This window comes from Hemitrygon akajei, chromosome 2, assembly GCF_048418815.1.
Source record: "Hemitrygon akajei chromosome 2, sHemAka1.3, whole genome shotgun sequence".
In the NCBI taxonomy this organism is placed as follows: domain Eukaryota; kingdom Metazoa; phylum Chordata; class Chondrichthyes; order Myliobatiformes; family Dasyatidae; genus Hemitrygon; species Hemitrygon akajei.
In genome coordinates, this window is record NC_133125.1 from 52,252,281 (window position 1) to 52,265,164 (window position 12,884).

The 12,884-nt window shown below is 40.4% G+C and overlaps 1 protein-coding gene across 1 annotated transcript in view; it reads left to right on the plus strand.

The window, feature by feature from the left end:
* LOC140741776 (doublesex- and mab-3-related transcription factor 1-like) overlaps positions 1-12,884 on the plus strand; it is a 175,094-nt gene that overhangs the window by 97,754 nt on the left and 64,456 nt on the right. The window contains exons 4-5 of the mRNA XM_073072153.1: positions 372-658; positions 2,348-2,368. Coding sequence (XP_072928254.1) covers positions 372-658; positions 2,348-2,368 — 308 coding nt within the window. The remainder of the gene's footprint in view (positions 1-371; positions 659-2,347; positions 2,369-12,884) is intronic.

Consider the following 12,884-nt stretch of genomic DNA (forward strand, 5'->3'; position numbering starts at 1 on the left):
TCGTTCCCAGGAAGCCAAGAAGGACCGAACCCCTCCTCCACATTTCAGGCCAGGAGCCAACATCCCACGTGGACCACCTCCCAAGCCAATGTTAACATTAGGCAATCATGTCATTTGGATTGAATTAATAACAATGACGGACCATTGAAAAAAAAAAGAAGCATGTAAAGATGCTGCTGTGCTTTCATTGTAATTGCACTTACATGCTGGGCCCAGGACAGGTCTTCCGAAATACATTTATGCCCAAATTTTGTGAGAAATTGTTCCAAGTGTAATTTGTTCTGAGTGTGCACAGTGTGACTTTGCATTATTGGTTGAAATGAGAAAATGTACAATTGTAACATTTCATTCTTTTTGTTTTTCTTTTTCAGAGGGGCGATTGCATCTCCAGGATATCCCTTCCATAACCAGCAGAGGGCACCTGGACGCCACCCCAGACCTCGTAGTGGACTCTTCCTACTACAGCAACTTTTATCAGCCATCCCTCTATCCAGCTTACTACAACAATCTTTACAACTATCCCCAGTACCAGGTGGCTGTAGCAGGGGATTCGCCTGCTTCTGATGTAGGTTCAACACTGGGAGGGACAACCGTGAAAAACAGTCTTCGAGGACTGTCTGCATCATTAGTTTCTGGCCAAACAGGAAACCAGTGGCAGGTAAGATCAACACTGTGAAGTTTTACTATTGTCACTTTGCTGCTTTGTATTAATTGTGTCCTTAAGTGACTTTCTATATTATGTTTTGGATGGTTTACCTATAGAAACCTGGGGTATTTTTCCTGATCCTTTCCCTAAGGAATGTCCATTGCCAGTTGGAAGAGCAATGGGAATGGGGATGGAGCCTGTAAGATTGTGGGCTTCTCTTATTCCTTTACAACTCTGTGAGTCCAGGTCTTCAACAGGCATTAGTCTATCGTTCAGTGTGTTTGAGGAAACCGGAGGCTTTTCTGAACTCTTTCATTCATTTCAAAAATGTGTCCAAAAAGCGGTTCTAGGCACCAATGATGGGCCAGTGCCAGGCTTGACAATGAACCCAGGAGGATTTCTAAGGCAAGAACTTCTGACCACCAGGGCCTTGAGCCCGCTTTAGCGATACGCAGAGGGTCTGAGGCCCAGCAGCTGTTGGTCTGTACTGTGTACTTTTTGTTCCCAGTTTTACAGTGCAGGTGGAGGGGTGGTAGAATGATACACCCGTGTTAAGGGCTCACATTCTAGGTGGGTAGAAGATTAGAAAGTTCATGTAAACTTGGAAAAATCCATTCTAAACCCTTTCAAAGATGCATTTTTAAGAACTCCCGTTGAATTAATCTCAGTGAATTCTCTTCAGTCAACTAATATATTTATTAATGCAGCTATCCCGTGGATATCTTCCTGTCTCCTTTCCTTTCAGTTCTTTTTTTTTTACCCTGTAATGCATTCATGATTCCCACCTCGCTCCTCCCACTTTCCATGTGTTGTACGGTTTGCAGGACACCTGTTCTGAGCATCTTCAGTCAGTATAGTAAAGGGAGGGAAATTACTTTTCTTTTGCCTCGGAGTTTGGAAAAAACCACTCAATAAAAAAAAAATGATGATTTAACTCTTAAATGTGTTGGAATGAGTTGAGAAGTGAATGCCTTCAAAGGCTGAAGGCCACCTCCAGCCGAATCGCTATCAGGCTTCGAGGAAGTGGGGTAGGTGAAAGGACTGTGAAGGGGTCCACAATTGTGGTGGCTTTTTAAATATTAAAATGAGTTGTGAGGCCATTCGTTTAATCTGTTTTAATGCTGGCAACTGGGTTGTGCAGGCTCCTTGAAGCTTGGCAGCCCAAAGGAATGGGGCTGAAGGGGTGGGTTATTGGCAAGGATAGCTTATGGGAAAAGATAATACCCTTACAGCTCTTCCTGTCACCAAGAGTGTTTTCCATCACCAAACCAGCTGGCCAAGCTCCATGCCAGCTAACCATCTGTCAATATTGTAACAGAATGGCATGATAACGTAGCTGTAAAGGGGGGACACTGTTCCAGCCTGAGGTGCCGGAATTCAACTCCAGCACGGACTGTGAGGAGTCTCTCTGTGTCCTCCCTGTGGAGTGCGTGGGTTTCCCCGGGTGCTGTGGTTTCCTCCCACAGTCCAAAAACATACTGAGTAGGTTAATTGGTCTCCGTAAATTGTCCCGCGATTAAGTTAGGGTTGTCAGGAGTTTTGTAGCTCGAAATGTTGGAGGGGCCTACTGCGCGCTATATTGCTAAATAAGTAAATTGTCACTCACTTTGGTATCTGTCAACAACCGGATGAGCTAATCAGTTATTGTACTGAATATCTAGTGGAAAGTTAGTATTTATATTGGTGTGTTTTAATTTTCAGAGAAATGAAAACGATGACAAGGTAAGTACATTTTTATTCACTTTTATTTATCTGCATTGTAGCTTCTTCTCCCTGAACTGCTTTCTGGTTTAATATCTTCAGTTTTTAATTTTTTTTTTGTCTTCGTTCTTCAGCTGCATGTACTAATTTTACGTTTTTCGTCGTTTTATCTCCTGACAAGATCTGCTCGATCACCATTTTCTTGTAGCTGTTATGTCCTGTACATGACTTTCACATGGTGGCTCGTTGCGTTAGCTGACAGGATAATGGCATTCTTGCATTGATAGCAAGAACTTTATCGAAGTCTGTGAAATATACACAGCAGGAACATAAATCCAGTACATTTTATAGGGAACAGCAGGGCCTGTATACATTATGGATGAAATTTCTGGCAGGATCTCAGACATAACGGGTGGCTTACTGAAAAAAATAACAGACAGCGCATCTGGAAAATGTCTTGTATTCAAATGCTGTAAAATGTAAAATTAATTGTGTTACTCGTTTCATGAACATTTTATGTCTTAGGAAATGCCTTTGTTAAAACAGCTATTAAAGAAATATCACATTTACACAACACAGTTCAAATTATGCATCTGTCAAAGTTTCCAGAATGGTCACCGGTACCACTCTCAACAGGATGTGTACAATTTGGTAACATTAAAAAAAAGGTACTATAAATACATTGCTCAAGCTTTGTCATACTGAACTGGAATGACATGAAAACTCCAGAGAGCTCAAAGGAAGAAGACCCGATTGTGTCATTAAGTCCGACTTGACCAGAAGGAAATGATACCTGGAGTCAAAATCGTTACCCTGGAGTTGCAGATGTCAAGTAAGTCTGAATTACTTATTCTTTGGTTAAGTTAATCACGAAAAACTAGAGCCAAGTGTACTCCTAAAATGCAAAGCACCTAACTCATGCCTCACTGTTCTTAGAATTCCTCTTCCGTAAATGCACCTTACACCTTAGTTTGTGTACTTAAGGAGTTTGTGTGTAACTTTTTTTGTGATCACGGATGAATTGCAAGCAGTTAATTCCAGTGCTTTCATTAAGTGTGGTTATTTAGGAGAGCATTTTGATCCTACTAGCGATTTCTTGCAGTTATGAGGGGCTTTTGCCATGATTTGGCACTGAGAGTCAAATCAGGAGAACCCATCAGAAGTTTACTTTCAGCAAAGGGCAGGAACTGCCTTCAGTAAACATTCACAGTTGGCTGTTGAATGATTGGAAAGTTGTTTGTTGGCAGACACTCTCAGGGGTTTGCTGGGTGTAAATGAAAATCTCACAAGGCACATATCAGCTCCATACACCACCCATAGAAAGCCATTCTAAGGTCATTGTCTGCACAAACATCACTATGACGTGTCAGCACAAACGACAGAGCTTCTTGATCATGATGCTGATTGGCTGTGGTCTACTCTTGCCAATCACGGCCCAGATTAACAGTTTATTGCCTCATTTACAATTCCTATGTCCTTGACAGCCTCTTTCCAATTTCCATCTTTTGAAACCAATTCCCAAGATGGAACTTCGTATTTTGTGACTGAGATGAAAGAATTGTAACACTCCGGTGTGGGTCTTGGTGCTTATAGAGGGTGAAGGGTGTTGGAACTGTCTGCCCATTGGAAAGTGGACATGACACTTCCTTGGCTTGTCAGTTTTACCTCCGGTGACCAGAATCGTCCACCGTTAAGTCATGCATTTGCTTCTTGGCCTTTCAAGCCCACCTTTTAAGGCTCCCCCAGTAGTGAAGGCTTTGACACGAATACTGTTTGACATGCCTTATCCCTCTTTAATTCTGTGGGATGCTACCACAAGTGTATGGGACATTGGAAAAAAAGTTGAATTTCCCCATGGGGATGAATAAAGTATCTATCTATCTATCTATCTATCATTCATCTGGTATAAACCTCAAGTGGAAAAATTGCTGAAGCTTCAAAACTGGCCTAAATTTCTTGTATAGTTGTTCCTGACATCATTTGATTTTCTAGTTAATTATTCCTTTGGTGTGGTCTGGATAACGAAAGGAGCTGTATTTTGATGCATATTAGGAAAAGGATAAGAGGTAGGAGTTGGTCATGAGAGTGTTCATCTGAGTAACTTTCCTTCCTATTTACCCCAATTCGACTTCAAAGTTGGTAAGTAGCAATGCCAGTCAATAACTTCCAACGTTATGGAGTTAAATTAACCTTCCTTTTCAGATATCATCGTCGTCTGAACTCTTAGTGCCTAGCCGGCACACGGGGCCTCTCTTTTTAGATATATGGAATGTTAAAGTCAGCCCACGTTGCCCAGATGGACTGAGAGTTATGTTCACAGAAGAACGCAGAACAGTGAACAGACTGATGTGGCATTTGTTAGTGTTTGCACATGACTACTTATGTATCTGTTTTACCTTAGAATTTAGACCAGGTACCCAGTCATGTAATTATGCTAAACTCTGCTGTGGACTTGCAGAAGTAAGGTGACCCCAGACTATCCCATGCCCAGTTGTTCAAAATTTTGTAGGCTGCAATTGCTTTCACTTAACTTGTAAAAACCTGTACTTTTTCTCCATCTGGAGCAATTGATAAAACACTACATATACCGACTATTATAACTATTGTGCGTGCTTTCACGCTGCAAGTTACTGGGCATATACCATGTAGACGCTACATCTCAGGCAGAACTGCAGCACCATGGTGCATGCTTATTAGCTGCTGTGAATTAGATTAAAGCAGTGCATTTCCATTATCTTTACAAGCTACAATTCCCTACTGAGCTTTTCTCTTGTATGCCGTGTAACGATTCTTGCTGGAAGGTGACAAGACAGATGTTCTTACAGACTTAGTGTTGCACTTCACAGTTACAATGTACAGGATAGCCAGCAGCATTGTTGTCAGCTGCTTGTGGGGTCTATAAGATCCTCCAATGCGGTACTGAGATGCATGTATTCCAACCAAGTACTCTAGGTGAGACATTAATCCTCAGAACAGGTCCCTATTTTTGTTTTAATTTATAATCTCCTATGAATCAATCTAATCATTCAGCTTTAGCTAGGTGTATATTTCTCTGTATTCAAAGGATTCAAAGTCTATTTATTATCAAAGTAGGTACACAGTATGTAACCCTGAGGTTCATCTCCACAGACAGCCAGGAAACAAAGAAAACTAAGAAGGAAAGCCATGGAACTGGTTCAAAGAAAAAATGTCAACCCTTCCTCTGTGTGCGCACGTGCGCACACACACACGCGCACGCACACACACACACAAATTGTGCATACAACAACAACAAAGAATGAGTAAAAACACAGAATATTAAACACAAAATCGAAGAGTCCATGTTCAATTCAACTCAGTTTTCACTTGGTGAGACCACACCTAGAGTATTGTGTGCAGTTTTGGTCCCCTAATCTGAGGAAAGACATTCTTGCCATAGAGGGAGTACAAAGAAGGTTCACCAGATTGATTCCTGGGATGCCAGGACTTTCATATGAAGAAAGACTGGATCGACTAGGCTTATACTCGCTGGAATTTAGAAGATTGAGGGGGGATCTTATTGAAACGTATACAATTCTAAAGGGATTGGACAGGCTAGATGCAAGAAGATTGTTTCTGATGTTGGGGAAGTTCAGAATGAGGGGTCACAGTTTAAGGATAATGGGGAAGCCTTTTAGGACCGAGATGAGGAAAAACTTCACCAAGAGAGTGGTGAATCTGTGGAATTCTCTGCCACAGGAAACAGTTGAGGCTGGTTCATTGGCTATATTTAAGAGGGAGTTAGATATGGCCCTTGTGGGTAAAGGGATCGGGGTTATGGAGAGAAAGCAGGTACAGAGTTCTGAGTTGGATGATCAGCCATGATCATACTGAATGGCAGTGCAGGCTCGAAGGGCTGAATGGCCTACTTCTGCACCTATTTTCTATGCTTCTATGTGCAGGCCGCCCCAATTCAAATTTGCCCAAGAACACAGTAGAGAAAGGAGCAACCATAAACCAGAAACCACATCATAATGTGAACTACAGTCCAAACCATAAACCGTGTTGATTAGGCCTTGCTCTGGGACCATTCTCTGACAGATCATTCGAACTCAGGGGCCTTCCCTCTGGAGCAGCAAGGGGGAGAGTGAGAAAGACTGACTGTCACGTGCAGACACCCTCCTCCAGCAGCAGCGAGTGAGAGGCGAGTAGATGGTGTTGAACTTGCTCACCCTCAGCATCTACCTCGATGTTTTCAGTCTCCCTCAACACTTTAATTGGTGAGATTACTGAGAAATGGAGTCGATCATGGGCTCATGCCCTGTCTCTAACCTTCTTGGCCTTAAGGCCACTCCTCTCCCAGTTCCTTCTTGCAGACAGCAAAGCACAAGATTGCTCACCATCAAACTGTAGATCACAGGCTCCAATAGACCAGAACCACATTTAAAAAGAAAAATAAGATGTAAAAGTCAAAGCAACAGTTTTGTGGACAATATGGAGTATGTCGCCTGTGGTAGCGTTGTTCGCTGGCGCCAGCTTCTTCTGGATCATCATCATTATTATCTAATTGTCTGAGTTTGCCCATGTTGCTGAAGAAAGGGAAAGGGAATAGAGATGCAGATAGGAGAATGGTTTTAGAAAATCATTGTCTAGCACAACTAAAGTGAATAATGAAGTTCATAATCATGAAAGAAAATCTGATTGATTTGTGGCCTTTGAGACAATTGGAGACTTGGCATTTGTTAAAAGACTGATTGAAGCTGTGGATAGCCATTTCTCTTTCATCACCTGCATCTGTTCTTCAGTGGTCTGTAGCTCTTTTCCAGGAGTCCTCAGTCCTAAACCATGTAACATTGTCTGTTGTTTACTAATGCTTAAGTACTTCTCTTTGGAATCTTGTTTTTGCTTGAGAGAGTAAAGCAGAATAGTCAGTCAATAATTATGCCATTTCTTGCTTGCCCACTAGGATATACAGATTGTCAACATCTGTTTACAGCAGTGAAGATTATTTTTGAGTCTATAAATTCCTTTTCAAACAAACTTCAACAAATCTGTACAGTTTCACTGCTCATTTCTAGCATTTGACTCTAACCAGTAACATGATCTGGGTTTTAAGAAAAACATTAAATCATTTTATTAGTTGCATGTTTTCTCTTTTATGCATTGTGATGTTTTGGCAGAAAAGCCATTAGTCTTTAAATAAGTAATTGTCATTGTTTTAATAATAAGGAAAATACTTCTACAATTTTTAATATGATTGGTTAACAAAAACAATGCAGTTGTTGTCACTCTAGCATCAATGAATTTGATGCCAATGAAATTAAATAATGAAATGCTGAATTTAAATAAAACATGAAATGTATGGAAAAAGGTTGCAGGGATTAAGTGAAGGGACAGATAGAGTAAAATGGACAGATGGAATAAAAATTGAATTCTAGAAATGGTCACATATGGTCACAACAGTATTACACCCTGGGGTGTCAGAGTTCGGAGTGCAATTCTGGCATTCTCTTTAAGAAAGTTTATTATGTTCTTCCCGAGTGCACATGGATTTCCTCCCGCAGTCCAAAGATGTACCAGCTAGTAGGTTAACTCATTGTAAATTCTCCTGCAATTAGGCTGAGGTTAAAATGGGTGGGTTGCTGGGTTTGGTGGGCCAGAAGGGTCAGTTGTGCGTCGTATCTCAATCAATTAATCAATTAAATAAGTAAGTAAGCAAATTGGTCACTAACTGAAAAAGGAAGATCATTTCAAATATTCTGATTTCTTATTTATTTATTTTATTAATCCATATTATTAGGAATCTTCCTTTCAGTTTTGGCTCCTTGTGCATTTCTACTTGAAAGTTTATGAAGTTTCTCAAGTCATCAAGTTTATTGTCATTTATACGTGTGTAGCATTGATTGAATTGTGAAAATTATTGCCACTCTAGGAAAACTAATTTGGATGGGTTGCTGACTCATATTTTCTCTTAAATAGTATTACCGTAGATTCCGGATTTTAAGCCGCTACTTTTTTCCCACATTTTGAACAGCTTTGAACTTTGCGGCCAATAATCCGAAGCGGCTAATGCATGGTTTTTTTTCATGCCGCCTCGTAAACATTTTGCCTCGTAACAGTAGACCAATAAAATTGATGAGTAGTTCACAGAGGTCCAATGAAATTGTACGATAAATCAAGCGCACTTTCACAATTAAATTATTGTAAATCAGTCATTTGTACTCACCCTCATCAACATGGAAAACACTCGAAGCATTGTGCTACCTACCCTACTTAGTTTAAACTATATTTGTTTTCTGTACTACATCGCGGGATGCTATGACGACACACCCGGTTTCGCGGTGTCTTGTGGGAAAATGCCGTTTGCGATGAAACGGAAAGGAGGGGGGAGCGCATTACGCGAGCGGCTTTGGATCCGAGCGAAATCTGCTTTTAAATGCCGTTTGCGATGAAACGGAAAGGAGGGGGGGGGAGCGCATTACGCGAGCGGCTTTGGATCCGAGCGAAATCTGCTTTTAAATGCCGTTTGCGATGTAACAGAAAGGAGGGGGGGAGCGCATTACGCGAGCGGCTTTGGATCTGAGCGAACTCTGCTTTTAAGTTAAAGGTATCAATAACTTTTCCTGGTAGGCTGCAGTATATATATTTTTTACCAGTCGTTAGGAGATATTGGAATGTTGTTCAGTAAAGAAGTATACGCAACGTATATTTAAAAGTAGCCGCGTACGGGCACGGTTCGAAAAAAAGCATTTGCAATATGTATTTGTTTTTGTTACCATATGGATTTAATTAAAAGTTAAAAAAATCCTCACGTGTAATATCTTTCTGTGTAAATATCTCATATTACAACGTGGGACACCTGCGGCCGAAAATCCGGTGCGGCCTAAAATCCGGTGCGGCCTTTACATTTAAAAAAATGATTTTATTTCTAAAATTAGAGCCAGCGGCTTAAAATCAGGTGCGCTCTGTAGTCCGGAATCTACGGTATATCCTTAAGTTATTGAAAAGCTTGATCATGATGAGCTGTGTTACATTTGAAGGTGTACCTGCTGTCTAACAATCTATCCTCTTTTATTGTTTCTTCTTACAGGTATTGTTCAAACATCACCTGTCTGTACCAGAAACAAAGCCTGCACCTCACAGGACTTTGAGACATACACACCATCCGTCACATGCTCCAAGACATGCTCAATAAATTGGCTCATGACAAACTCAATGGACTGGCTTGCTGACTTTAAAATTTTGGAGTGGAAGGGGAGAACAATATTACACTGCCTCATGCCAGTATCTTCACAGTAGTCCTGAGATCTGTTTCTTTGCAAATGGCTGGAGCTGCTGAGGGTGTGCCCAGTGACGGTGATGTGATTGGAGTACACATGCCTGTCAGTGTAAAGCGGCGCAAGCCAGCCTAGCCATCTGGCAGAAATAATGGATCATCGGCCAAAAAGCTAGCTGGACCAAATGGCTACTGGAATGCCAGATAAGATTGCATTAGCTACCAGGCCTTCTGGTGAACTAGCCCAGGGACCAATAAATCAATGTAGGACTGAGGTTCAGCATACTGAACAACCCTGCAAGTTGTGCGGTGCTACCTACTTTAATGAAGCCACTTCCATAGCAGGTTGAAAGTGATGCTTCTGTGATTGTTTTGCACTTCAGTGTGGTATTCTGATGTTTCTTAAAAAAAAAATCCCCTTTGTTATCTCGGATACCTCACTATTCAATGGTAGTTTAGTTTTCTACTGAGCACGGGACTGCATTAATGGCATTTGCTGCGGGTTTCATAGTTAGACTGGCCTTTCTTAAACCCTCACGTGCCTAATGTTGGAAGCATTGGAGTGAAAATATATAAGGTCACTTATGACTAGTTTCATCTAACTATCCTTTGTGGGCTTTACTAGCCAGCTTCCCCGTTTGCAACTCTTAATTAATGATTTTGCTCTCAATAATGAAATGCTTAGTAGTAATATACAAAAGGTACTAACAATTGAAAATTAAGAAAATCAAACATTCTTAAACGCACATGCTACACAGACGCAGCCCAGTGAGGCTATTCACTCCATTGTGCTTTTAAGTTAAGTTTAATTGTCATTCTACCATAAATGAATGCTGCCAAATGAAACCAAGGTGCAAAACACAGTACCAACAGTTACACAGAGCACACGGCACATACAGCACATACAAGATAGGAGTAAAATACAGTCACACAGAAAAAAAACGTAGTTCAAGTTCCCGAGTTCCATGAGTGTTGCAGCAGTCTGCAGTCAAATACGATACAGCTTGTCTTCTGCCAAACAAACACTGGAGGGCAGCACTGATGCCAGCATGGACATTGCGCCATACTGCACCAAGTATTAAATTGTTTCAGTTTTTTACTGTTTACTACTCTTTATAGTAATTTGTTTTGATATTTAGAAACTTTATTTTTGAAAGCATCTTTGCTCTACAGAAATCTTTTACATGAGCTTAAGACTTTTGCACAGTAAAGTACGTAATGTTTTTCCGTGTACTGGCTTGGTACAGTAAAGTTTATTAATGTCCATTTGCATTAATTTGATCGATGTAACCCTGGAAACCACATAACCAAAAGCAGCAAACTGTGGATTTAACTGAAATTTCTTACTTTTTTGCCATTAGACAAAGCATCACGTTCAGTTATTCACTAAATTAAATAAAAAATTTTGTTCACCTTGAATATAGTGGAAATGATTATCTTTCAATCAAGAATGTACTTCATTATCTCTCCTATTCTGATCCGATATGGTTGAGCTCAGTTTTTGAATAACTGGAGAGAATTTGAATCCGAGGCTTCTTAGAAATACATTTAATCTGGTTCTCTGAGAATGACCAAAAAGACTATTTTTCCAAGCATTGAAAATATGTTTCATGTTCATTCCTCCAATTCTTGATGTGCAGATGGCAGTAAGGTGAAAGCAAAATTCTGCATTCAGCATTTGAAAGAGCCAATCAAAAATCTGATTAAAATCAGTAATAAAATTACTTGAAGCTGTAGTTTTTCATCTTCCTACCTTAGGAATTTGAAAGTGGCTTGCAGGGACCATGGGTGAGATCATCTGACTGAATAAAGATCAGGGATTTGGAAATGTTGTTTCTGTCCCACAATGGTATGCTTTGTAAAGAGATTTCTGTTTTAGGACAATTTCTATTTTATTTATTCATATAAACTGTTGTGCTGTTGCTTTACCTATCTAGTCCAGCTGTGGTCTTGACAAACTTGCCCATTGATTCTCTTAAGATATTTGTTTTCTCACTATTTCTTTTGGTTTCTAATTTTTACACTTTCTCCCTTACATTTTTCTCCCTTCTTCTTACTCTGCACTCATTAAAAGTGCTTATTTCTCTTTCTGAAAATACGAGGGGTGATTGAGAAGTTCGTGGCCTAAAGTAGAAGGAGTCAATTTTAGAAAGCCTAGCACATTTATTTTTCCTACATTTAAACACTTAGTTCAGCAGTCGTGAAGCATACGGATCACTTCTTTGTAGAAATCGGCGTCTTGGAAATCCAGAAGTGGTCCACAGCATGGGGTGATTGATAAGTTCGTGGCCTAAGATAGAAGGAGATGCGTTATTAACTTCAAACTTTCTGCATTTTCACTCAAAGAGTTGAACTGCATGTGCATGTAACGAGAACTCATCTCCTACCTTAGGCCACAAACTTATCAATCACCCCTGCTGTGGACCACCTGGAGGTCCAAGATGCTCTCGTTACATGCACATGCAGTTCAACTCTTTGAGTGATAATGCAGAAAGTTTGAAGTTAATAACTCATCTCATTTACCTTGGGCCACGAATTTATCAATCACCCCTGCTGTGGACCACTTCTACAAAGAAGGGATCCGTATGCTCCACGACCGCTGGACTAAGTGTGTACATGTAGGAGGGGACTATGTTGAAAAATAAACGTGCTAGGTTTTCTAAAATTGACTCCTTCTACCTTAGGCCACAAACTTATCAGTCACCCCTCGTGTTTACTAATTATTTATTAGTGTACTGAAAAAGAATAGCCTGGAAATTCAGTCACACAACGGAACATTTTTGTGCAGTAAAATTGTACTTAATATGGGATTGCATGCATTTCTGCATCCCGGTCCTTGGTGAACACATGCACAAGGTTTTGGGATATAATTTGGCTTACCAATATGTGATGTTATGCATATTTTTAATTTAAGAGAAGTAGTTAACAAATGATGTGGGTTTCACACACTAGAATAGGTCTCAATAGAAGTCCATTTCCTGCTAGCTGAAAGGCCTGTCCTCTCTAGGCTGCCACGATGGCAGTGTAGGCTCTTCCTGAGAATGTTGACCTTGCTTAGAATATGATCCACTTTCGTCTCAAACTGTGGAGTTTGAGACCCACCTTCTCCTCAGGCCTTCGGTTAAATGATATAAAGAATTTCTTAGCCAATATTCTTTTAACACTACAAGGTGTTGAACTACCAAATGCATTGGACTAAACATCTGTTGCTTCCTTGTGGAGGACAAAAGAAGCTGACTTCACCATTGTAGCCATGAACTCATTCAACATGTTTCAAACACAAATGCAAATAATTCATTATCA